We start from the raw sequence: 21181 nt of genomic DNA on the forward strand, positions 1-21181 counted from the left end.
GTAAGTTCTTCCTGTTAGGTGGTTGTAACTCTGAGGCACTGGAGACTGTTGGGTGGTTGCCCACCATGGCAGTGGTTATTAGTATTGAACTCTGGTCCACATGCATCGGGGTGAAATCCTTTCCTGGCGAAGAGACACTGTCATGACAGAAGGAGGCACAGCAGAATCCATTTTCTAGGTGGAGAAAGCCTGTGTCATGGATCCCCAAGATCACCTTAGGTTCAATGACTTCATTAGGAGGACTTGCAGGGCTTAGTACTCACACCTATGGTTTATCATGATACAGGACACAAGATAAAGTCAGCAAAGACAAAAGTGCATGGGTGAAGTCTGGAAGACACCAGGCACCAACTCCCAGTGGAGTCATATAAGACACACTGGATTCCTAAAGTAGTGAGTTGTGAACTATTGTCTATCAGTCTCAATAGCAACTCAGTGCCCAGGGTTTGATTGGGGCCTGTTCCCATAAGCACCTTCTGCATAGCACAACCCAGAATTCCAGGCTCTAGGAAGCAAAGCAGGTGTTCAGCACAAAGCATACTGTTTGTATAAACAGGTGAGGCGCAGTGAGCCATTTTAGCTGTACTGGATATTCAGGAAACCCTGAAGTCCAAGTTCCCGGACGCCAACCAAGGGCTGATCTTGCAAGCATCATTTCTAAGGATGGGAATCTCAGGCTTGCTATGCTAAGTCTTTTCTAAGTGAAGCTGTTGAGAAAAACAAGTTGTTGAAGAAATTGTTCCAATGTAATAGAGTCTGACATTAAGAAGTCATGTTTTTGTAAGTGATGTTTTGGGGTGGGGCAAAGAGGAGTAGAGGAGGAATTACAGTAGATAGATGACTGGACCAATGTCCACATGCAGGAGATGGGAGGTAGAAGGAGAAGGAGGATGGTATGGCAGGGAATCAAGAGAGGAGAGAGGATGGAAAGGGGGAGGTGATCAAGAGTATATCAAGGGAGCAGGTTGGCAGGGACAATGGGCACTACCATTGAGCATCATTCCATTAACATGGTAATTGGGTTTTCGCTTACATTGTCTGTACTCCTAAAACAAGACTTATTTAGCCAGTGCCTTCAGTAACTTTCATGCCCATCACGTTTTTTGTTTTCTTTTGACCACCTTACAAAAGCCCTACTTACAAAAAAATTGCCAGTATTTTACATTTGTCTGTTTGGATTTAGATTTCATAGGCAGAAGGAAATAGCTGGCTTTGGGAAAAGATTCTTTGAGCATTACTGCATACTTCTCTTTGGTAATTATTCTTAAATAATAGCACCAGCTATTATCACCTCTTCCATTCTTGATAGAAGTGCCATTCTGCTTGTTCATTTAAGGGGATTGTTTTTGCAGTTCCATTGATTTCTTCACTGCTTGCTGGTGAGGAATAAAAGTGGAAAGCTGCTGCTTGTTTGGAAAGCAGACATCCTAAGGGAATGATAAACATGTTTGAATTTACTTCTATACCCTTGGACTTCTCCCAGACCTTGACCCCTAGCTACTGTCTCTCCGATATTTAATTTCTCTCTTTCTGGATTCTCAGATACTAAAGTTGAATAGAGCTTCTGACATATGTGACCATTGTTTTACAGGATCAGATGAACCAATAATGACTTTTCTTTTGCTTATAATAAAAATATATAACACATACACTCATTTTTAGAAGCTCTTCTTTTTGTGTGGCTGACTTAGAGAAGTAGGCAGTGTAGGAAACACCAGTGTGTCCTCTTACACCCCAGATGGTTCAGAAACAGAAGATTAGTGCATGATAGTGGAGAGCACAGAGCTGAATGTGGCACTTACAGTGCTGGTTATTACAGTCATGGGTGGCAATTCTGGCGTTTTTCACTTCGGTGAACTTCAGGAGGGCCAATGCAGGCTGTACTCACTGTGGTTTTAAATTCCTGTATCTTGTCCTAATATCCCAGGGCTTCCAGCAAAAGTTCTCCTTCCACAGTAAAGAGATCGTGGCCATCAGCTGTTCCTGGTGCAAGCAGGCGGTAAGTTGGAATAAAATAAAGCAATGTGTGCTCACGTGTTATCAAAATAAACATGTTAATGCTTGAGTTCCTGTCTATAAGTGGAATGTTATCCCAGTTGAGCATATTACTTTTCTCATATAGGATCCTTGAGGGAGAAAGACACAGTAAAACCATAGTACAACAGCAGATATGAGCTGGGGGAACCCATAGGGATAAACTCACCCATTCCTTTTGTATGCATTGAAGCCTGGGATCAAAGGCTGGAAAATCCTCTCCTGGTTCTCACTCTGGGATGGAGGCAAGGATGTTTGACTCCTAAATCACCACAGTCCTTATCTCTCCACTGGACTATATGGTAGGAAGGTGCAACATTAAGAAGGAAGGACCGCACCACAAGAGAGCCACTAGTCTAAGGTCCAGGCATCTCACTATGGGGCCAAGTGTACAGAGTGAGTGCTCTGTGGCCTTTGGGCTTGGATGTTGTTGTCATTGTACATATACTCATTGAAATGAAGCCCTTCTTTCATTTGAACACATGTACTCGTTTGAACATTTATACTTCTCCCCCTTCTTCTATCTATATCTCCCCCCAGACTTTTGAAGCACCTAACCCCTCTGTCCAAACAGCATGCTGCATTTTCTTATTTGTTTGCCTGTGAACCTGTTCTTTCTTTTCCTCTAACTCAGGAGTTGGCAAATGATGGTACCTAGGGCCAAATATGGCTGCCAAATATTTTTATAAATAAAGTTTTACTGAAACACAGCCATGCTGTGTTATCTATGGCTGTTTTTGTATTCATGTATTGTCCAGCTATTTTCATACTGTAATGAAATTTGAGTAATTGTAATATAGACAGATAAATGCACAAGCCTAAAATACTTACCACCTAGGTGTTTACAGAAAAAGTTTGCTAATCTCTGCTCAAATCTTTCAATCTATCCTTCCTTCCTTCCTTCCTTCCTTCCTTCCTTCCTTCCTTCCTTCCTTCCTTCCTTCCTTCCTTCTTTCCTCCCTCCCTCCCTCCCTCCCTCTCTCCCTCCCTCTCTCCCTCCCTCCCTTCCTTCCCTGTACTTCCCTCTCCTCTCCTTCTCTTTCTTTTTTTCTTTCTGGAGACAGGATCTGACTCTGTAGCCCAGGCTGGCCTTATACTTGAGATCCTTCAGACGAGATCTTATGCGTGTTGCTAGGACTGACCTTGTATCGCTGTCTTCCTACTCCTGCCTCTCATTTGCCACCATGCCCAGCTTGTTTGTTGAAATGTTGAGAGGGTATCTCCCTAACTTTTTACTTAGACTGGCCTGGAAACACAGTCCTCCTGATCTCCACCTCCCAAATAGCTGGGATTATAGACGTGGCTCTACAGTTGACATTTTTGAGGGTTAAAACCATTTGCATTATGGTAATTCCATAAGGTCCAACCTTATAGTCTCCCTAGAATCATTTCCTTAGGCACCCGCATGTCAAGAAAACCTACTGTTACTATTCCGTTGGTCTAGAAAGTTCAGTGCTTGCTATCACCATCCTGCTGCATTTTGTATTCTCCACCTTTCCATTGTCTTTCAGTTAAATGTCGTTGTATAACTTTGTGCTTCTGTTCAAAAGCGTATCCATAAATATAAGGCCATTCTAATATTTGAGTTAAACTATGTCAGCAAAGCAGTATCTCCATCTGGGAAGAAGCTGATTGGTGTTCAGGGATCCCTAATAATATCCATGCTGATAATTTCCCTGACCTGGTGAGACCTCACAGGTGGGATGGCATCATGGGCGTATTTGCCTAGATAGGCTGCTGCTACTCCCACCATGTAGCTTCTAGGCTGGAGTCAGTTGGTTTATCCAGGGTCTGTTAATTTGGAAACTCAACCCCACTTTACTGTGAACATATGTGTTCCTTCATTAATCTATAGTCCAATCGAGTCACTACAAAGACTGACCCTGCACCTGACCATTGTGCCAGAACTTCAGTTAATTCTGTATGTGTTTTAATTCCCTAGTTTCCCATATTGATTTTGCAAGGATTGTAAATTCAAAGTGTGTTCATTTCTTTTGGTGGTCCTGGAGTTTTAACTCAGGGCTTCACAATTGCTAGGCAAGTGCTCTACCACTTGAGCCATACCTCTATCCCTTTTTACTCTGGTTAGATTGGAGATAGGGTGTTCTCTTTGTCCAGGCTGGCTTGGACTGCGGTCCTTTTATTTTACTAAGTAGTGATATGTTTTAACAGTGCAAGTAATTTCTTCTAGGATATTTAATGTTAAACAACAAATAAACAAGTAAGCTTCTACGGTACAGGAGAGTCCTGGGTCAGAGAACTGGATTTCCTGTATGAAGGTCTTGACTCCTTCACTTAAAAGCTGTGCAATCTTGAATTTGCCTCTAGATATTAGAGATTACTCAAGTGGACATTGAGAAACTGGCTTAGGCAGTCCTGAAATCTTTCCCATTTTAGAAGTGCAGTGGGCATGCATTGAGGCTTGTTTGAATTGTTAAAAAGAAAACCAATTATAAAAGGAGGTGTTCAAATAATACTCTTCTGATATGATCTTCCTCTAGTATATTTGTTTGCAGATCACAAATAACTGCTGGCAGGGAGTATTTAATCCTTAATTGACTGACTAGTAACTAGACACTGGATCCAGGCAGATCTTAAAGATACGGAGAAATAAAAACAAAGTACCTCTGATGTCACATAGTAAAATTAGAGTGGCCATATTTGCCAGTTTTCCTGAGACAGTCCTAATTAATGTCTGTTGTTCCAACATAATTATTATTACTGATCCCGTTAGCTTTTAAATTGTTCCAGCTAAAATGATAAATTACATGGTCACAATAAGTAGGATCCAAGTAGTAAATTTTAAAAATCACTGTGATTAAAATTTAAGGCCCCTAATTATTGCATACTGTTGATTTTATGTTTATTAGAAAACAGATGTCACAAACATTGTTATCACTTTATAGTCAAAAGATGATTAGCAACTTGACTGGACTAAGGTCACCAGTTCCAGCCTCACAGTGGGTCTTGAGTTAAGCCCCTCTTGTCAGGGTATACTTATGATTATTAGCCTAACTTTACTTTCTTCATTTCAAAACAAAATACCACTTCACACTTGACAAGATTTTTAAAGGGTCGAGACAAACCCAGCAGAAGCAATGTCTTTGACTTTGTTACCTCTGGGATTAACAACTTCCTAGAAGAGACAACCTGTTTCCTCCCTGGCTTCCTTAAACAGGAAAGAACCCAGGAGAATTTACATCAGTGACAGAAAAAGGAGAGACAGGAGGTAGACCCTGCCTTTCTGCTTGTTTTCATTTTCTTTTCAATATTATCCTCAATCAACCAAGTCTGTGAATAGCACAAGTCAATGGCAACAATTGTAGGTCAAGTTAGCATTAATACAATCTTCCAAGTGTCATATGTCTTTATGTAGATATTCTATTAAATGTTTAGAAACCTTGACCTGCTATGTGTATTTTGTTAGCAATTTTAAGTCTGTATGCTAGAGTAAACTAGATGTCTGGTTTCTTGAGCTTCTGGGGCAGCAATGCCACTTGCATAGAGTAGCTTATTAACCTGTTTTTTTCCCCTTCAGTTTCACAACAAGGTGACCTGCTTCATGCTGCATCACATCGAAGAACCCTGCTCCCTGGGAGCTCATGCTGCTGTCATTGTCCCGCCCACCTGGATCATTAAGGTGAAGAAACCTCAGGTAACTGCCAGGATCCTGGTGCTGCTGGGCCAGTGCAGAAGAAAAAAAAAATGACTGCTGTGACTTGCTTTACTTCCTTTGACTAGTCTTTTGCTTCCTACAACCTCTGCTTACTCATCCCCAAGGTCCCCATGCTTAGCTATCAAATTCATCCCATGAGCCCATCACTTGACCACATCGGGCTCTCTCATGGCACCAACCTTCCCATCCTCATGAAATCAGAATTCCAGGGCCAGAATATTTCCTCTCCATCCATGTGCTAATGATACTCTCTTTGATAATACCTCTTTTGAGTTTCACTAAGCACTAGTGATAGGTACAGTGGATTCTTATACCACTCTCTTCTCTTCCAGCCTGGGCATCCCCAGGGAGTCAATTGAGGACAGGCTGGGAAGGTTTCATGGTTTGGTTAAGGTATCTGCCACTCCCAACCTGAAAGGCAGACTGTAAGTCACGACCTTCCTACCTACACAGTCTGCTTAGAGAGCAACACTCGTCTTTAGAAAAAGCAGAATCTATTCTCTTAGTACCTAATTTCATTCTGTATTCTCCTCAGTATACTTCCTGTCCTAGAGAGTCTCTACTTCATTATTAGGAGGGAACCAGAGTGGTTTCTCAACAAGGTCATAATCCTTGATAGAAAATGTTTCTTCCTTTGTATTGTACATCTTAAACAGTTAGCTCTGAGTTATGAGATGGCAGACGTTAGTGCTATAAGGAGAGAGATCTCCCTAGGATACAGATACTTTAGGATGTCTTATTGAATGTAATCTCTTTAAAAGACACGGCCACCACTTCCTGTGGCTTCTAAAATCATCTTGTGATTTATTCTTATTGACTCAGTTTTATTTAAAAACTAGTTGACCAGGGATAGTTTTACTTTATGTGTTCTATATAAAGGTTAGCCTTTGTTGATGAGTAATGTATGGCAATAACTTTCCCAAGTAATTATTGATGGAAACCCTTGGGAGATTTTCCCAGAGGCAAGTATAGCTTCTACTTCTTAAAAAGCAAAATGAAACTAATCTTTCATAGAACCAGAAGTCAATATTCTGTTAAATGAGTTGCCAAAGATGATGGGACAAATTACATATACATACTGCTGTCTGAAATTCAAGTGTGCTGAATTCCAACCTTTATTTTCAATATCTCTAACGTTTGTACTTCTCTGTTTCCATTTTTTTCTACAATTTAGCAATCTCTCCAAGGCTTGATATCATATTATATGTTCATTCAGTTAAATCAAAATCTATTCATTGAAAACTTAGATTGTCTAGTAGTCTAGTAGGGTCTAATAGACACTGTGATACAACATACAACCCTTGCTCTGAAGAGCCTTGGAGATATGTTAAGGAGAGGTTAGGGGAGTGTTATGAGGAGGTGGGTTTTAAAAGATGGAAGAGATTTAGATCAGTGGGAGAAGACAAAGAGTAGCAGGCAGTACAATGTTACAGGCAAGGGCACGAGGTCCAAATTTGCGTTTCTGGACCTGTGAACCAAGTTTGACTAACTTGAAAGGTTTATGAAGAGGAACATGTAGGAGTTGAGCAAGAGGTTACTCAGGACTGACTGAGGAATTGTTGACACATGCAGACTTTATCCTGAAGTAGTGGGTTTACTTATTCACAAAGGAATAATAGAGTAAAAATAGTGTTTTGGAAGGAAAACCTAACAATAGTATGTAAGATGACTTAGTTAAAGAAGAAGAGAATCTTGAAAAATAGGGAGAGAACTATGTTAGAATAGTTTCATTATTACAAATGAAAGAAAAATATAGTGGCCTTCAATGTTAAATTCCATAGACATTTAAAAAATAACAGGAATTGAGAAAACTTCTTAAGTTTGTGGTTATGGAAATGGTTGGCTGTCAAAACTATAGTGTGTAGAGTATGGAACATGGGTGGCAAGTTGTTAGCAGTGACTTGAAGGTAGTGACGTGGGATAATTCATTAGAGACATTGAAGAGTGCTTAAAAAAGAGAATTTGGAAGGTAAATGGAATATAGTGTTCTAAAATGTTTTTCCACCTTTGAGAGTTTGTGTGTGTGTGTGTGTGTGTGTGTGAGTATGTATATACTTCTTCAAAACATAAATGGTAAAGGAAACATCTTTTTAAATAAGTATTTACTTCATTGGTAATAATTCAAAGATACTGTTATATTCAGTGTGAGATCTAAAGATGAGGTCTTTTTACACAAAGAATATACTCCCTATGGAGAACATAGATATAACTAAATCACTGGGCAGAATATTTGTGGATTCTGGAAGAGGAATTCAGCCAGATATATGTCCTTAATAGAAGAGTGGTCTTCTAATATCTTAAAAGTATGCATCTTTGGGAAGGATAAACATAGGATAGGGAAAGCAAGGTACCAGACATGTTTGTTCATCCATGGTCAATAAATAACTGTATATATCCAAACTGGACAGTGGTTAGTGCTACCTAGGATGTAGAAACACAGTGGAAATATGAAGCAAGAGTGAGCAATTTAAGTCACGGGAATCAATTTAGACTAGATGGAAAATATGATAGGCATATTTGGCCTTGGAGAATATGGGTAGTGTTATTGAGAAGAAAGGTGGTGAAGGGCAATGCAAATCGACAGAACATTGAGAGCAGTTGAAGATGGATCATCAAATAAATTCATCTTTATTTGGATGTTTGTGTTTAAACAAATAACTCCAGAGAGGAGGAGCAAATGAAATCCATTTGATTATACAGTAATTCCCCATAGGATAAAGTCCAAGGAGATACCTTCCAAGATATTCTATATGTACCTGAAACTATGACTAGTACCAAACCCTATACTTACTGTTTTTTCCTATACATATACTCCTATGTAGTTTCACTTTATAAATTACATAAATAAGAGATTAACAAAATTAGTAATATGAAATAGAATAACTGTAACCATATACTATAATAAAAGTAATATAAAAAATAGGAAGTATTTTTCTGGAATTTTCCATTTAATATTTTCAGACCATGGATGACTGAAACTACAGAAAGTAAAAGTTCAGATAAGGGGGCATGAAAAAGTGGTTTATAAAGAGATGAAATTAAATCACATATTTTCCCTCCCTGGTTAAGGGCTGGCTTGGAGTAGGTCGTGACCCCTTGAGTAGCTGTAGAATTGGGAGCTGTGTGAAACCTTAGTGCTGGGGGGAATGAGGGCTCCTGGGTGTTTTTCTGGGTTTCATCATTAAATTACTTATAGAGAGTAAGAAGTTACTCACTAAAAGTTAAAAGAGTATGTAAGGAACATGATTTTAAGGAATTAAAGTGCAAAGAAAACCAAATTTTAAGAGTCAAACCTGAATCTGTTGACATATTTGAAATCCAAGTTATAAAGTCATAGCTGTCAGTGTCTCCTCTCTGGACTAAAAGTATTAGAAGACAATATTTTGATTGGATAAACAATGTTAAAGGTACTCCACAACAGTTCATAGTCTTGGAGCTGATGGAGTTAGACCTGTGTTATTTGAGTTTTCTATAAGGTCAAGTTATACAAGACAAGGGTGAGAAAGCTTTCTCAGAAGGTAGGCATCATCGGACAGGACACATTTTGAAAACAAATTTTGCTCTTGAGTCACTGGCTTTCTAAGCTATCACTGTTTGTGACTTTCCCAATAATCTCAAAGGGTTTCCATAGTTTTCAAGGAAGACAATAAAATAGATACTCCTCCTTTCCTGAGTAGAGTCCATTGGAACTTCATAGGACTGAATTGGAACAATATGGTTTCTTTGAAAAGACGGTAGTACTTAGTCTTTAAATTTAGTTTTTAGCTTGTAATGAGTAATATTTGTATATTTTCCTTATAAAACAATCTTTTAGGTAAAAAAGTTCCTTTTCACCAATATTTAAAATTATAAGCATCTCCCTTATCTTCTCCATTATAAATTTATGTGGAATTTTTACTATGAATTTAAATACATAGAAATGTACCTTTAGAAAATACGTAGAACCACAAAAAAAGGAAAATATATAGAACAGTAGAGAGCATAGGATTGTGTGTTTTTAATAAGTGACACCATTCTACCCACAATGCTTTAGAATTTACCCCATAAGGAGAAATGACCCAAACATTGTATGCACATATGAATAAAAAAAATAAAAATAAAAATTCAAAAAAAAAAAGAATTTGCCCCATAAAAAAACTAAATCTTGGGGAAAAATGTATAGACTTTAAATCTATAAAACATATAGACGTAAATCATTTTAAAGTACTCTGTATAGCCCATACTATGGATTATAGCTCAGTTTATTTATCTGTTTATTTCCTTACTGATGGATGTTTATATTGTTCTATGTTTTTCTTATAAATAATAATTTCTTCATTTTTTCCTAGCCTTGAATAAGCTTTGTTCATGCTATTCTTTATTTTCTTAAAAATCTCTTATGATTGGATAATCTTAAATTGCTTGAGACCTATGAAATATAATAGCTAATTTTATGCGATGACTAACAATATCACTCAAAAATTGCCTAAGCTATTTGCTTTAGTGAATTCTAACATTTGATTAGTACTTGTGATTTAGCCAAGTATGGCTTCTTGGAGCTTATGAGACCTTGTCCTTTAATTTTTGGGATGAGTTTTCTTTATTCATCTGCTTGCCCATCCTCAGAACTAACTTTGTTCCAGTGGGGCAGCTGGAGTAGGTAGTGAGAGTACTTTTCAATTCACAAAGCTTATGTCTTTTTCCTACTACCTGTCAGAGTTCTGTCCAGTGTATTAGGGGTGGTGTGGGGGGAGACTTCCTTTGGGAGAATAAAGTGATGTATATTTTGTGTTTAGACCTGTTATTGCAACCAGCCATTTGTGATGCCATAACCTAGAGAAATCTCTCATGAGCAATAAGAGCTAAAGTTTCATTCACAGTTGAGTGATTCATCCATAAGTATTTCTTAACAGCCCAGGAAGGAGTCATAACTACGATAGGGTTTTGTTGATAGGATTACTTCTGTGGCAAGGTAAGATTACCCTGATACCTGGTCTAAGAAAACAAAAGGCCTTTATCTTTTCTTAGGTCTTTTACAAAAGAGCGGGTGCAGAATGCACAGGGGACAACTGCTGTTTAAATCAGAATACAAAAACAGTTGTTTGGGTCATGTTGATCTTGCCAAGGGAACCTTTTGAGTCACTGAGCTGGCTGCCCTTGATGTAATAGCTTTGTTTTGGAATATCAGACAAGTATGAAAGGTTTCTTGACTCTATCATCAACAAGTCCTCACAGTATCTTCTTGGCATAACTCTTACATTCTTGAAAAGCACACTGCTTTTTGACTTGTTCAACAAGATTGACCCAGGCAGGGCAGTGACATTGTATGTTAGCGAGGATAGATGACTTATCTTGTCATGGCCAAAATGCATCCGAAATCTGCCTTCATACCACCTGTTCCTCATTGAACCATGCTGCCTTCTAAATGAAGTAATATATCCAGACAGATGCATATATTTATACACAAATAGAAGGAAGCCTCAGAACTGTGAAGTGTGCCAGGAAATTCCAGGCTACTTACTGCTACTGTTTGACCATCCATAGGACTGTAAGCTTACTCAGAGCTCACATAGACGTGCCCAGGTACTGTAAGTCAACCACTGTGCTTGGTCTTTGCCCCATCTCGTTCTGTGAAGTGAAGAAAGCCTCTATGCATTTGTCTTAGCGAGGCTAAGAGCACTTGTATTTGCTATGTCTGTTAAAAAAGGCCGTTTGTGTGTCTGTTCCCTGTTGGAGTTGAGTTCCTTGCCTGCTCTGTTTTCAGATATCAGCCCTCATTTCGATGTGTTTTTCTAACTCTTATGTTTCCCAAATTTGTTTGGTCATCAAAATCACCTGAAATACTGTGAATTCTATGATCAGACAAGTTCAAGAAACTTGTTTAAAGTCTTGGCCTGATCCGGTAAACTCTGAGAGTTTAATTGTCCGTCCTATCAAGAAACAAGGTCCATAGTGTGTTCCTGTTAGCAGTGGACACCCTGCATTGCTCTTGGCAGTAAGTGAGCTAAAACTACAAAAAAACATTATAAGATAAGCTTTCACTTCCTGAGCCTACTATCCAAGTACTCAGGAAGTACTGTGAGTTATAACAATATTTATTCATTGCTTCAGAAATAATTTCAGTGCATTCCCTGTACCAAGCATTTGCCTAGATGTATAGCCATACAGCTGTGAACAAAGAAACTAACATTTTCTGAAATGCATGTCATGAGATGGATACCAAGCTAACTGCTTCACATACTTTTTCTCGTTTAAACTTCACAACTGTCCTGTGAGGTAGGTATTACCACTTCCTTTTAAAATTAAGAGAATGTTATTGCAAACATTTGACTGACTTGGACAAGGTCACATATCTAGTAACAAGGAGATTCAGGATTCGTGCTAAGTTTATTAGGCTCATGCTTCCTCCTATCCATTTTTTGCCTTACCATAGTCTACACAATGCCTTATGTTTTCTCTTTTCTATTTCAAACCAAAATTCTCAGCCCTAGCTACATGATAGAACCACCTGGGGAGCTTTATATCTATCTTGGGCTTTACCCCAAGTGGATTAAATAAGAATATTTGAATGGGGTCAGAAGCTCTCCCAGTGAGGCTAATGTGTAATGATGGGTGAGAAACACTTAGAGCACCATTAATTGACAGTGAATAGATACTTCTTCTGACAGACTAATAGTTTCCAGCATTTTTCTTGCACTATGAGGTTGATTAAACTTTTAAAGACTCCAGATCACTTTCTTCCCTTTTTATACAAACTGAAATTTATCAAAATACAGCATATACTTTCAATGGAGGAGAGACAAGGACATGATAAAAGATCCACTTAACCCAGAAATTTAGGAAGTTGGAGATCTATTTTCAGTGGGAGTTGGGGAGTGTCCTGTGGTTGAGAGCACCCATGAGCTTCTGAATTTCTCTTCTGGAGAGACTCTGAGGTCCTGAAGACATGCTTTCTTTTAATCTGATGGGGAAAGAAAACCTGGTGACACATGGTGGTTCTTGAATCTTTCCTTTATCCTTGGTGAGCACAGGCTACAAATGCCAAGTCAAAGTAAAATAACATCTAAGTAGTTTGGATATGGTTCATATTGATGCACTAATATATGTAATATAGACTAAATTTTATTTTGAATGCTCTATGAAAAATAATACTCTAACAAGTCAAAGATTAGATATTCAGATTTCTTCAAACTGTTTTGAAAACTTTGAACTGCTCAAACAATGCAAGTGCATATTTTTATATAAACTACTAAGCTAAGAATTCTGCATTTCAGGCTTTCAACACTTGGTCAAAACATCTATTATATGGTCAGTACTATCTTGCCTTTGTGAAGCTGCAGTCTAATTAATTATTGAGTCCACTAATTAAATCTGATTTTGTCTTGTCTTCAACCAGTAAGTTGTGACTGTTCTCTAAGAAGTTTTCTCTAGAAAATACTAAGGAAATGGTTAGTTGAGTTAATTCCAAAGTTGTGGTTCATAAAATCCCTGGGAAAAGAAAGTAATTTTAAGGGTCACTATATTTTAACAAGTTTGAGGCACTTCCATGAGAAGAAGAATTCTACTATAAGGAAAGACTTTTTAAACCAATGGGCCTTTAGACAGGGAAAGAAAGAACAATGGCCACCCCCCATTATAGGTAACTTAAGGTGAGTCTACATTTAAAAAGTTAGACAGCAAATGCTGTTAGGACAGATTGTGAAGTTCCACTGGGGTTAAGATTCATTTTATGACTATTACTAGAACAGACCATTTAAAAAAAAGTGAACAGAGAAAAAAAATAGAAGAAAGGAAAAGATGAAAAGAAAAACATGAAAAATGGCCTCCTTTTTTACATTTCCACATAGGTGATCTCCATACCAGGAGATGAACTTGAACTTGGTTGGGCGGGAGACGGACCTGGTTGGGCGGGAGACTGGAGCCCCTCAGAGAATTTGGGATTCTTCCATTTTTACTGGGAGGGTTGGCAGGTATAACATGTGTTGTTATGTGAGTCCATGAGAGCCTCTGGGCTCTTACTCCCTGCCCTCCGTGTGGTGGGGAGTCAGTTGCTCACTCTGAAGCACTCAACTGGTTTCTGTCTGTGGCTTACCCATGAGAGTGGCTTGGAAGTGTCAAAGCATGAAAAGCATGCAGTCGATAGCATGCGCTGAGTCAGCTACATGGTTCTGCATGGAAACTCCTGGGCTGTCTGCCTCTGAGCTCAGGCCTTTCCTTTTTTCCCTACAGAACTCCCTGAAGGCTTCAAATCGGAAGAAGAAGAGAACAAGCTTTAAAAGAAAAGCCAGTAAAAGAGGAACTGAAGTAAGTTTGTGTTAGGTTCTTCTTTTGCATAGACTACTCTGTCCTAAGTATTTGGCACAAGCTTATTTTTCTGATATATCTCCTGCCACTCTTTTCCTCTTCACTGTACCCTGTCACACCTGAACTCTTTTTCAAATCAATCAGTCAATCAATGAAACCTCTGTCCTTTGTAGTCAGACCATTTGCCCTTGCCTGGAAATGATACCCCAAAGATGATGATGATGATGATGATGATGATGAAGAGGATTTAGGGTGAAGATGAAAGCTAACATTTCTAGAATTTATAGAGTGAAATCAAAAGCATAGCTCAAGTCTCTGGAGCAAATTATAGTTTGGGATACTTTTTTTTTCCCAGCTATCTGTGAGTTGTCCTATAAAGAGTCAGTATTGCAAAACAAGATACAGTTTTGTGTGTGTGTGTGTGTGTGTGTGTGTGTGTGTGTGGTGGGGGGGCTAGGTGATGTTTTCTTTTGCTTTGGGATTGCTTTCAATCAATGTATGTCCTAACATTGCTGCTTGCTTCCTTCAGCAGGAAAACAAAGGTCGTCCTTTTGTGATAAAACCTATCTCTTCTCCTCTCATGAAACCCTTGCTTGTGTTTGTGAACCCCAAGAGTGGAGGCAACCAGGTGAGCCATTTTTTACGAGTTTAACTTACAACATTTGATGATTTCTTGAAAACACAATTCACAGCACTGATAAATAGCACCTGTAGGAGTCCAACCATTAGAAGCTTTTCAGGACAAGGATATTGGTACCTCCACTGGGCTCAGCAAAACTTAGAGATTCTACAATTTATCCCTCTATTTCCACACAAAACTGAACGAAAACCCTCAAACACTTAACTATTTTCAGACTCTCAGGGAAGATCATTCCCGAATCTCTCTTAGTATGTTTCAGGGATTCTCAATTCTTAGGAATCGCTTTACCAACTTATCTTTATTACCTTTTGTAATTTAGACCCAACTACTCTTATCCTGTCCTCAGAGAACATGAAGATCAATGACATATGTGTCACAAAAGTCATTAACAAATACCACCAAGGCTGTAGAAAATACCAGCTTCACTGGCACAGTGACTCAAGTGGCAAGAGTGTGTGTCTAGTAAGCGTGAGGCTGAGTTCAAACCTCAGTGCCACAAAAAAAAAAAAAAAAAAGAAAAAGGAGAAAATCCTAGCTTCGAAAAGATTTCATTTGGTTCTTGCCTGAGTCCTTTAGTAGTCAATATTTACATTGTTTGAAAGTAAAGAAATATCCTTACAAAAGTTAAGCTTGTTGGCATACTTGAAGTGACCATGGTCTATAAGACTGAATTTCTTCTAGAATCCAGTTCTTTGTCTTTTCATCCAATTCTTCCCATTCTTCAAGGCTTCTTGTTAATACTCTTCTGTGGGCTTTGGTTTTCTGTTATTTTTGTATGAATTTGGATGCTGAATATTTTTTCTATCTATGAATTGTACATTTTACATTTGAGGCAAGATTCTTCAAAGTTTCACAGTAAACATGTAGAGAATTGAAACTCTGTAGCCATCTCTTGTCAGGAAAGATGTCATATAATTAAGATTAACCCAGTGTCCAAAGATAAAATGTATTTTCCAGAATGCATTCGGTACAATAAAGCTTCTTTTAGGAGAACTCAAGATTTAAAGGAAATACCCCTCTTTTCTTTCTTAAATATTCTTGATAACTTACAATGTTAAAAATGTTTATTAGTAGTATAGAGAAAATGTGTTGTAAGCAAAGAAACAGTCTGTTTTCAACATCTGGTGGTTTTGTGTTGCTGAGAGGTACCCTTCATGTTGCAGTGATGGTGATTCTGACTGTCAGCAGAGAAGCACCTAGGAATGAGTTTCTGGGTAACAAGGTTCAGTTTGCCCTGGAGAATACCCACCCTTGGGCTGGCCTTCCTATAGCTTATCCAAGGCTAGGTATGTTTGGGTACCATGGAGCAGAGAACAGTGAGAATAATTGGGTCCATGATTTTGACCATCCAGGTGAAAGAATCAAATATATTTTATCGCAAGAGTTCATAAATAAAATGTATTCACTAAATCATTCTAAGCTTTTTCCCTAGGACACACAGAAGCTTCTAAGTTATCCCTGCCTTTAGGGAGCTGACAATCCAATTGAGATACAACCTGTTTCTGTCCCAATCCCTGAATAAATTATTCATGGCAGGGACTTTAGAGACTTCCTGATGCTGCTTCCTAGTTCACTAAATAGAAAACGAGTTAAGGAAGCTTCAGGGAATTTTCTATGGACATCTTGTTTGTTAATAACACAAAAGGGGTCAATGAGAAGATTAATTCAAGTGACATTTGCTGTATGTGAGTTCTAAGAACATTTTTTTTTTAATGTCACTGAGGCTTGAACTCAGGGCCTCATGCTTGTAGGCAGGCACTCTACCATTTGAGCCATTCCACTAGCCCTGTATGTGAGTTCTAAATTGGACTGCAGGTAGTAAGGAAATGGTGTCATAAAAGTGGCTGAAATTGAAGAGGGAACTACTTGGTTTTGTGGGGGATGGAAGACCAGAGGAACACCCTGTCCTTTGCGGGGGTGGCAGATTCCTAGTCATCATTCCAGGCTCATAGCGCCTTTCTGAACCATTTCTCAAAAGTAATCACTGCCTCTACTATACTCCAATAGACCTTGGGACAACCTGGATTAAGTGAGTGTCAATAAATGTGCTCTCTGTGGCTGTACTGTCAGGATAGAGGCTCCATGGTGACAGGGCTGCCTTTGAATGTTTGATTTCTAGTGTAGGGTACAAAGTAAACCAAGAATGGTACGGTGAACAATATGAGTACAAGAACAAATGTCATGATGGAAATCATGGATTTTCAGGACAATATGGTGGATGGAACGTGAATGGAAATGTGACTAGATAAAGATTAGAATGAGCCCTTGGAAAAGTGTTTTGAAAACCTGGCTGAGGATTTTGGATTTGTGCAGTAGAAACTAGGTTTTTGGTGTTTAAAGTACTTTAGGTTTTTCAAATGTTTTGGTTTTTTAATAGAGAAGGGAGGAACATGGTTAAATTTGCTGAGCACAGGATTTGCTGGGGATCCTGTTAAGGGGCATATTCTGCTTCAATACATCAGGGACACCCTGAATCTCCTGGCTAGACTCTCATATTGCCCACACACTCTAGGTGGGGCTCCTGCCTCTGCCTGGAGGGCGAACCTCTTTCTCTGATTAGCAAGGCCTTCCTGTAACAATTTTGGTTATATTCTGGATTTTGATTTTTAATAATTTACTTATTCCAGTCACCTGCTTTTAGATATAAAACACTTAACCTTTCATCCCCTCTGTAAAACTTAGGTTTTAAACTTTTTTTCTTTTTAACTTGCTTTAGTCTTTTTTTTTTTTTAAGTAACTAGACACGATTGCCATCTACTGGCAGGAAAAATACCTGCAGGTTTTCCCCTTCACACAATTTTACATGTAAGGAATTTCAGCATTTTTAAAGTATATATATTGAGATAAACATACACAAGGACGACTTCTAATTCCCTTATTTTAAGCAGTGGATTTTTGGGTAATTCCTTCTTTTAAACCTCACAATAGTGGTCTCTGTTTTTCCAGCACTCTGGAGGCAGAGATGACACTGGTGTCTTGCAAAGGTTAAGATAAGATGATGGTCGTGCTGCTGTGACTGTTGGGATCTAAATTATTCATGGAAACAGGCACTGAGAATGGGGACTAAAATATCAGCTTCCGTTTACTCCCTTGGCAGAAGTGAGGCAGTAGGTAAAAGAACGAGTTTGCCTCAACACAGTCTCCCTCCCCTGTGGAAATCCTGGAGGACTAAAGAACTAGCCATCTCCCCCCTACTTCTTTTTATGTTTTTTGAAACAAGTTTCACTCTGTATCCCAGCCTGGTCTCAAACTCATGATCCTCCTGCCTCAGCTTCCTTAGTGCTGGAATTACAGGAGTGTACTACCGTACCCATCTACTTCAAAATACTATTCCTCTTCTATGCCATGACCCATCATTCTGTCTGTCTTGCCAACCCTTCAGATCTCTTGTGTTCCCAGCTTTCACACTGTTTCTTTGTTATGTTCTCCCTTGACTTGAGAATATAGAAGGTTCCCAAGTAACTTTCTAGATTACTTGATTATAAACTCAAGGTCAAACCAATGTTCCGACCACTGGAATGGTTCTAGCTAACTAGTTTGAGAGTCGAGGGACCCCAGACCCTGACTCCTCACACTGTTCAATGTGCAGTTCCAGGGTGGAGGTGCAGCAGAACATGGATCCCTGGACCAAGCTCCCAGATCCACTCAGTAAGAAGATGAGAGGAAGAGGTGTCTAGCCTGTGGACAGGCTCGTGTTGAATGAGCTCCCACATTATTATTTGTGAGCAGGTGTTCCCAGACTAGGGTGCTAAGTCAGGGGCCAGTGACACCAAGGCAGAGAGAAGGGGCAGATATAAATAAATGACTTCAATGAGAAAATTGAGTCCCCAAATTATTTTTTTAGTAATGGATTTTTGAACTTAGAGCCTCACACTTGTTAGGCAGATGTGCTACTGCTTTAGCTACACTCCAGCCCAGAAGTTATCTTTTGTGATACTGGAGATGTTTTAAGTTGGGAATAAATTCAAAAAATCATTCTTTAGATAGAAGTTTGGCTCTAACAGTTTAGAGTAGGCTGGGGAGAGAGCAAAGGGGGCAGTTAGGCTGTGTGCTAAATTCTTATTTCAAGATCTTCTTGTTAAAATATCCTCAACAGATGGGACTGAAAAAAACTAAGCCATTATTCAGTGTAAAGTCCCTTTTTCTAAGTCAGAAAAGAAAAAGGGGGCAGCTGGGACATAAACCAACCCATCCAGCTCTTTTGATGGGTCCAAAACCTGCTTGTCTGTAGCTGGGATAGTGATGCATCAAAATGCCAGGCTAGCTCCCCTGATTAGAACATCTCAGAGACTCTGTTTCCCGCAAAATAAAGCCCAGGTCTTTTAGCATACAGAACTCAGTCTACAACTCACTATAGCCATTTTCTCTTCTATCACTCTCTGTCTCATGGTTCATAAAGCTTCACAGAATGTAGTTTTTCCATAGTATGTCCTGCTCTTTCACACCTCTTATGTCTTCACCCTGGAACTTATTCTGGTGCACTATATGGAAAAAGATGCTTAACTCTACTCCTCTTTCAAGAAATGACTCAGGTATCACACCTGGGATGCGTTCATCTAATCTTCAAACTTGTCTTTAGATAATAACTCCTCAGGGCACTCATGCTTCTTATTGGGTCTCTCTATCAAAGCATCTTCAGTGAATTAGTGTATTTGGTATTGGTCTCTTTCCAGTAGACTCTGAGCTCCTGAGAATATGTGTGGACAAAGAGCAGGAACCTAATTCACACTTGTTGAATAAATGATGGATTCTTTTGGGATTGGGTGGAGCTTATTTCTTAAGCTCTTTCTCCCCCTTTCTGCCAGCTTGCTTGTTGTCTGGACAGTTGTCTTTTCCACAATGTAGATCAGGCCTCCATGATGTGAACAACTCATGGAGCAGAATGTTCCAGCAGTAATGAAGATTGATGTGCTGTGTGAGCTGACATGTTAATTGCATCTCCATGACCCCAAATCATTTTTATAATGTTTTTCTCTATGAATAATGTGTAAAATATCCTTCTGAGAGCAAATGATCTCTGCCTGGTTCCTTATTCCATTCTCCCACCTACCACTGCCAGGCACACAATAGGGGAATAAACGACTCTCATTCCTTCCCTCTAGAAGAACCTACTTGTTTTCAGAAAGTTGCATTTTCCTGTAGCTTCCTTCTTTTTCAAAACCCAGGGCTGGAAACACTACTGTTTTCTGACTCCTGAGGAATACCCGATCCCATAATATCTAAAAATAATATTCTCTGGTCAATGAGGTATTATATCTAGAGCTGGTATTGAAATTCATGTGAAGCTATTTTTTTCACTCAGGGAAACAACTCTTATGTAGAAGTTGTGGCTTTGTGTTGTGTTTGGCGTGTGGCATGTGACACATAACATGCGCTTGAGACTTGCTCCTCAGTGACAGTTGTGTGAATGATTGTGAAGATTTAATCCTGCCACTGAGGAAGAAACAAATTACCCTTTCCCCAGTGAATTAGTATTTGTCAGACCATTCAGTTCTACTCAATGAATTACTTCTATTAAAGCCCTAACGTAGCTTATCCTAGGGGTAGTGGGAGAGTTAATTGAATTCACTTAAATGTGTGAGTTAGACCTTCTGTTCCTCTACCCACTGGATTCTTTTATTTTTTTTAATGCTTTCATTCAGACACTTACAGTTTTTCCTAATGAATATCATCGTTTAGAAAGATTACTTTTAAAAAGAAGTAATTATATCATGCCTGGATGTCAGTTCTGATTGGTAGCCAAGCACAGCTATGCAAGTTTTTCCTGCCAGGACCAGGGGCATCAGCCTGACAGTCCCCAGTGGGAATGGCATCTTCCAGAGGTGTGTAGTGAAAACTTGCCAGGCTCCGTTAATATCCCTCCCTCCCAGGAGACGTTGAGATAATGAGTGTTCAACCAACACCAACTGAAAATGAGCAAAACTGAAACCGGGCAGCTGCTCAAATCGTTTAGAAAAATTTTCGTGGAAGGAAAATAGCCTCCCATTGTTTTTTATTTTTATTTTTTGAAAGGCATTAATTACCTCATATTGTATGCATAAAAGGAGAAGCTGAAATTGGGATGTGCCTAGCAAAGGTGGGAAGGAATAATTAACATCCACAATTCACACTGCTTTAGGAACCTAAAACTGGAAAATGAAGTTTCTAACAAGTCAGCTGGATATGTTCTATAAATTGATTGGCCATTAAAATGACTCTGATGTTCCCTATTACATACAAAAGATTATTGAAGTAATCCTGAAAACACGAGGTAGCAAGGCCTAGCAGCTGGGAAGAAAGAAAATAATTGTCTATTTAGTGTAATGTCTCTAAAGCCATGTTTGCATTTGACAGGAAGTAAAATATGTCATTTGGTGAAACGGAAGGATTAGTTGTAATAATTAAGGATAGAGTGTGATCCCTAAAATTATAGCAAGCACATGATAAGGTAGAACTTTTGGATTATAGGTTTGGGTGATACGTGAAACAAAAGACCTGCAAGGGCCTCCTTAACAACTGGCGTACCAATGTGATAATTACAAAGCACACGTAGCCCTCACACCATCAAG

At 39.0% G+C, this 21181-nt stretch overlaps 1 protein-coding gene across 8 annotated transcripts in view; it reads left to right on the top strand.

Moving 5' to 3' along the window:
• Dgki (diacylglycerol kinase iota) overlaps positions 1-21181 on the top strand; it is a 444865-nt gene that overhangs the window by 198203 nt on the left and 225481 nt on the right. For 3 of the 8 annotated variants that reach the window (XM_074062290.1, XM_074062278.1, XM_074062284.1), the window contains 5 exons: positions 1928-1999; positions 5573-5689; positions 13537-13659; positions 13919-13993; positions 14523-14621. In XM_074062290.1, the coding sequence (XP_073918391.1) occupies positions 1928-1999; positions 5573-5689; positions 13537-13659; positions 13919-13993; positions 14523-14621 (486 nt within the window). The remainder of the gene's footprint in view (positions 1-1927; positions 2000-5572; positions 5690-13536; positions 13660-13918; positions 13994-14522; positions 14622-21181) is intronic. The other 5 variants (XM_074062275.1, XM_074062281.1, XM_074062280.1 and 2 more) reach the window with 4 other exon arrangements.

The sequence above is a fragment of the Castor canadensis genome, chromosome 2, assembly GCF_047511655.1.
Source record: "Castor canadensis chromosome 2, mCasCan1.hap1v2, whole genome shotgun sequence".
In the NCBI taxonomy this organism is placed as follows: Eukaryota; Metazoa; Chordata; class Mammalia; order Rodentia; family Castoridae; genus Castor; species Castor canadensis.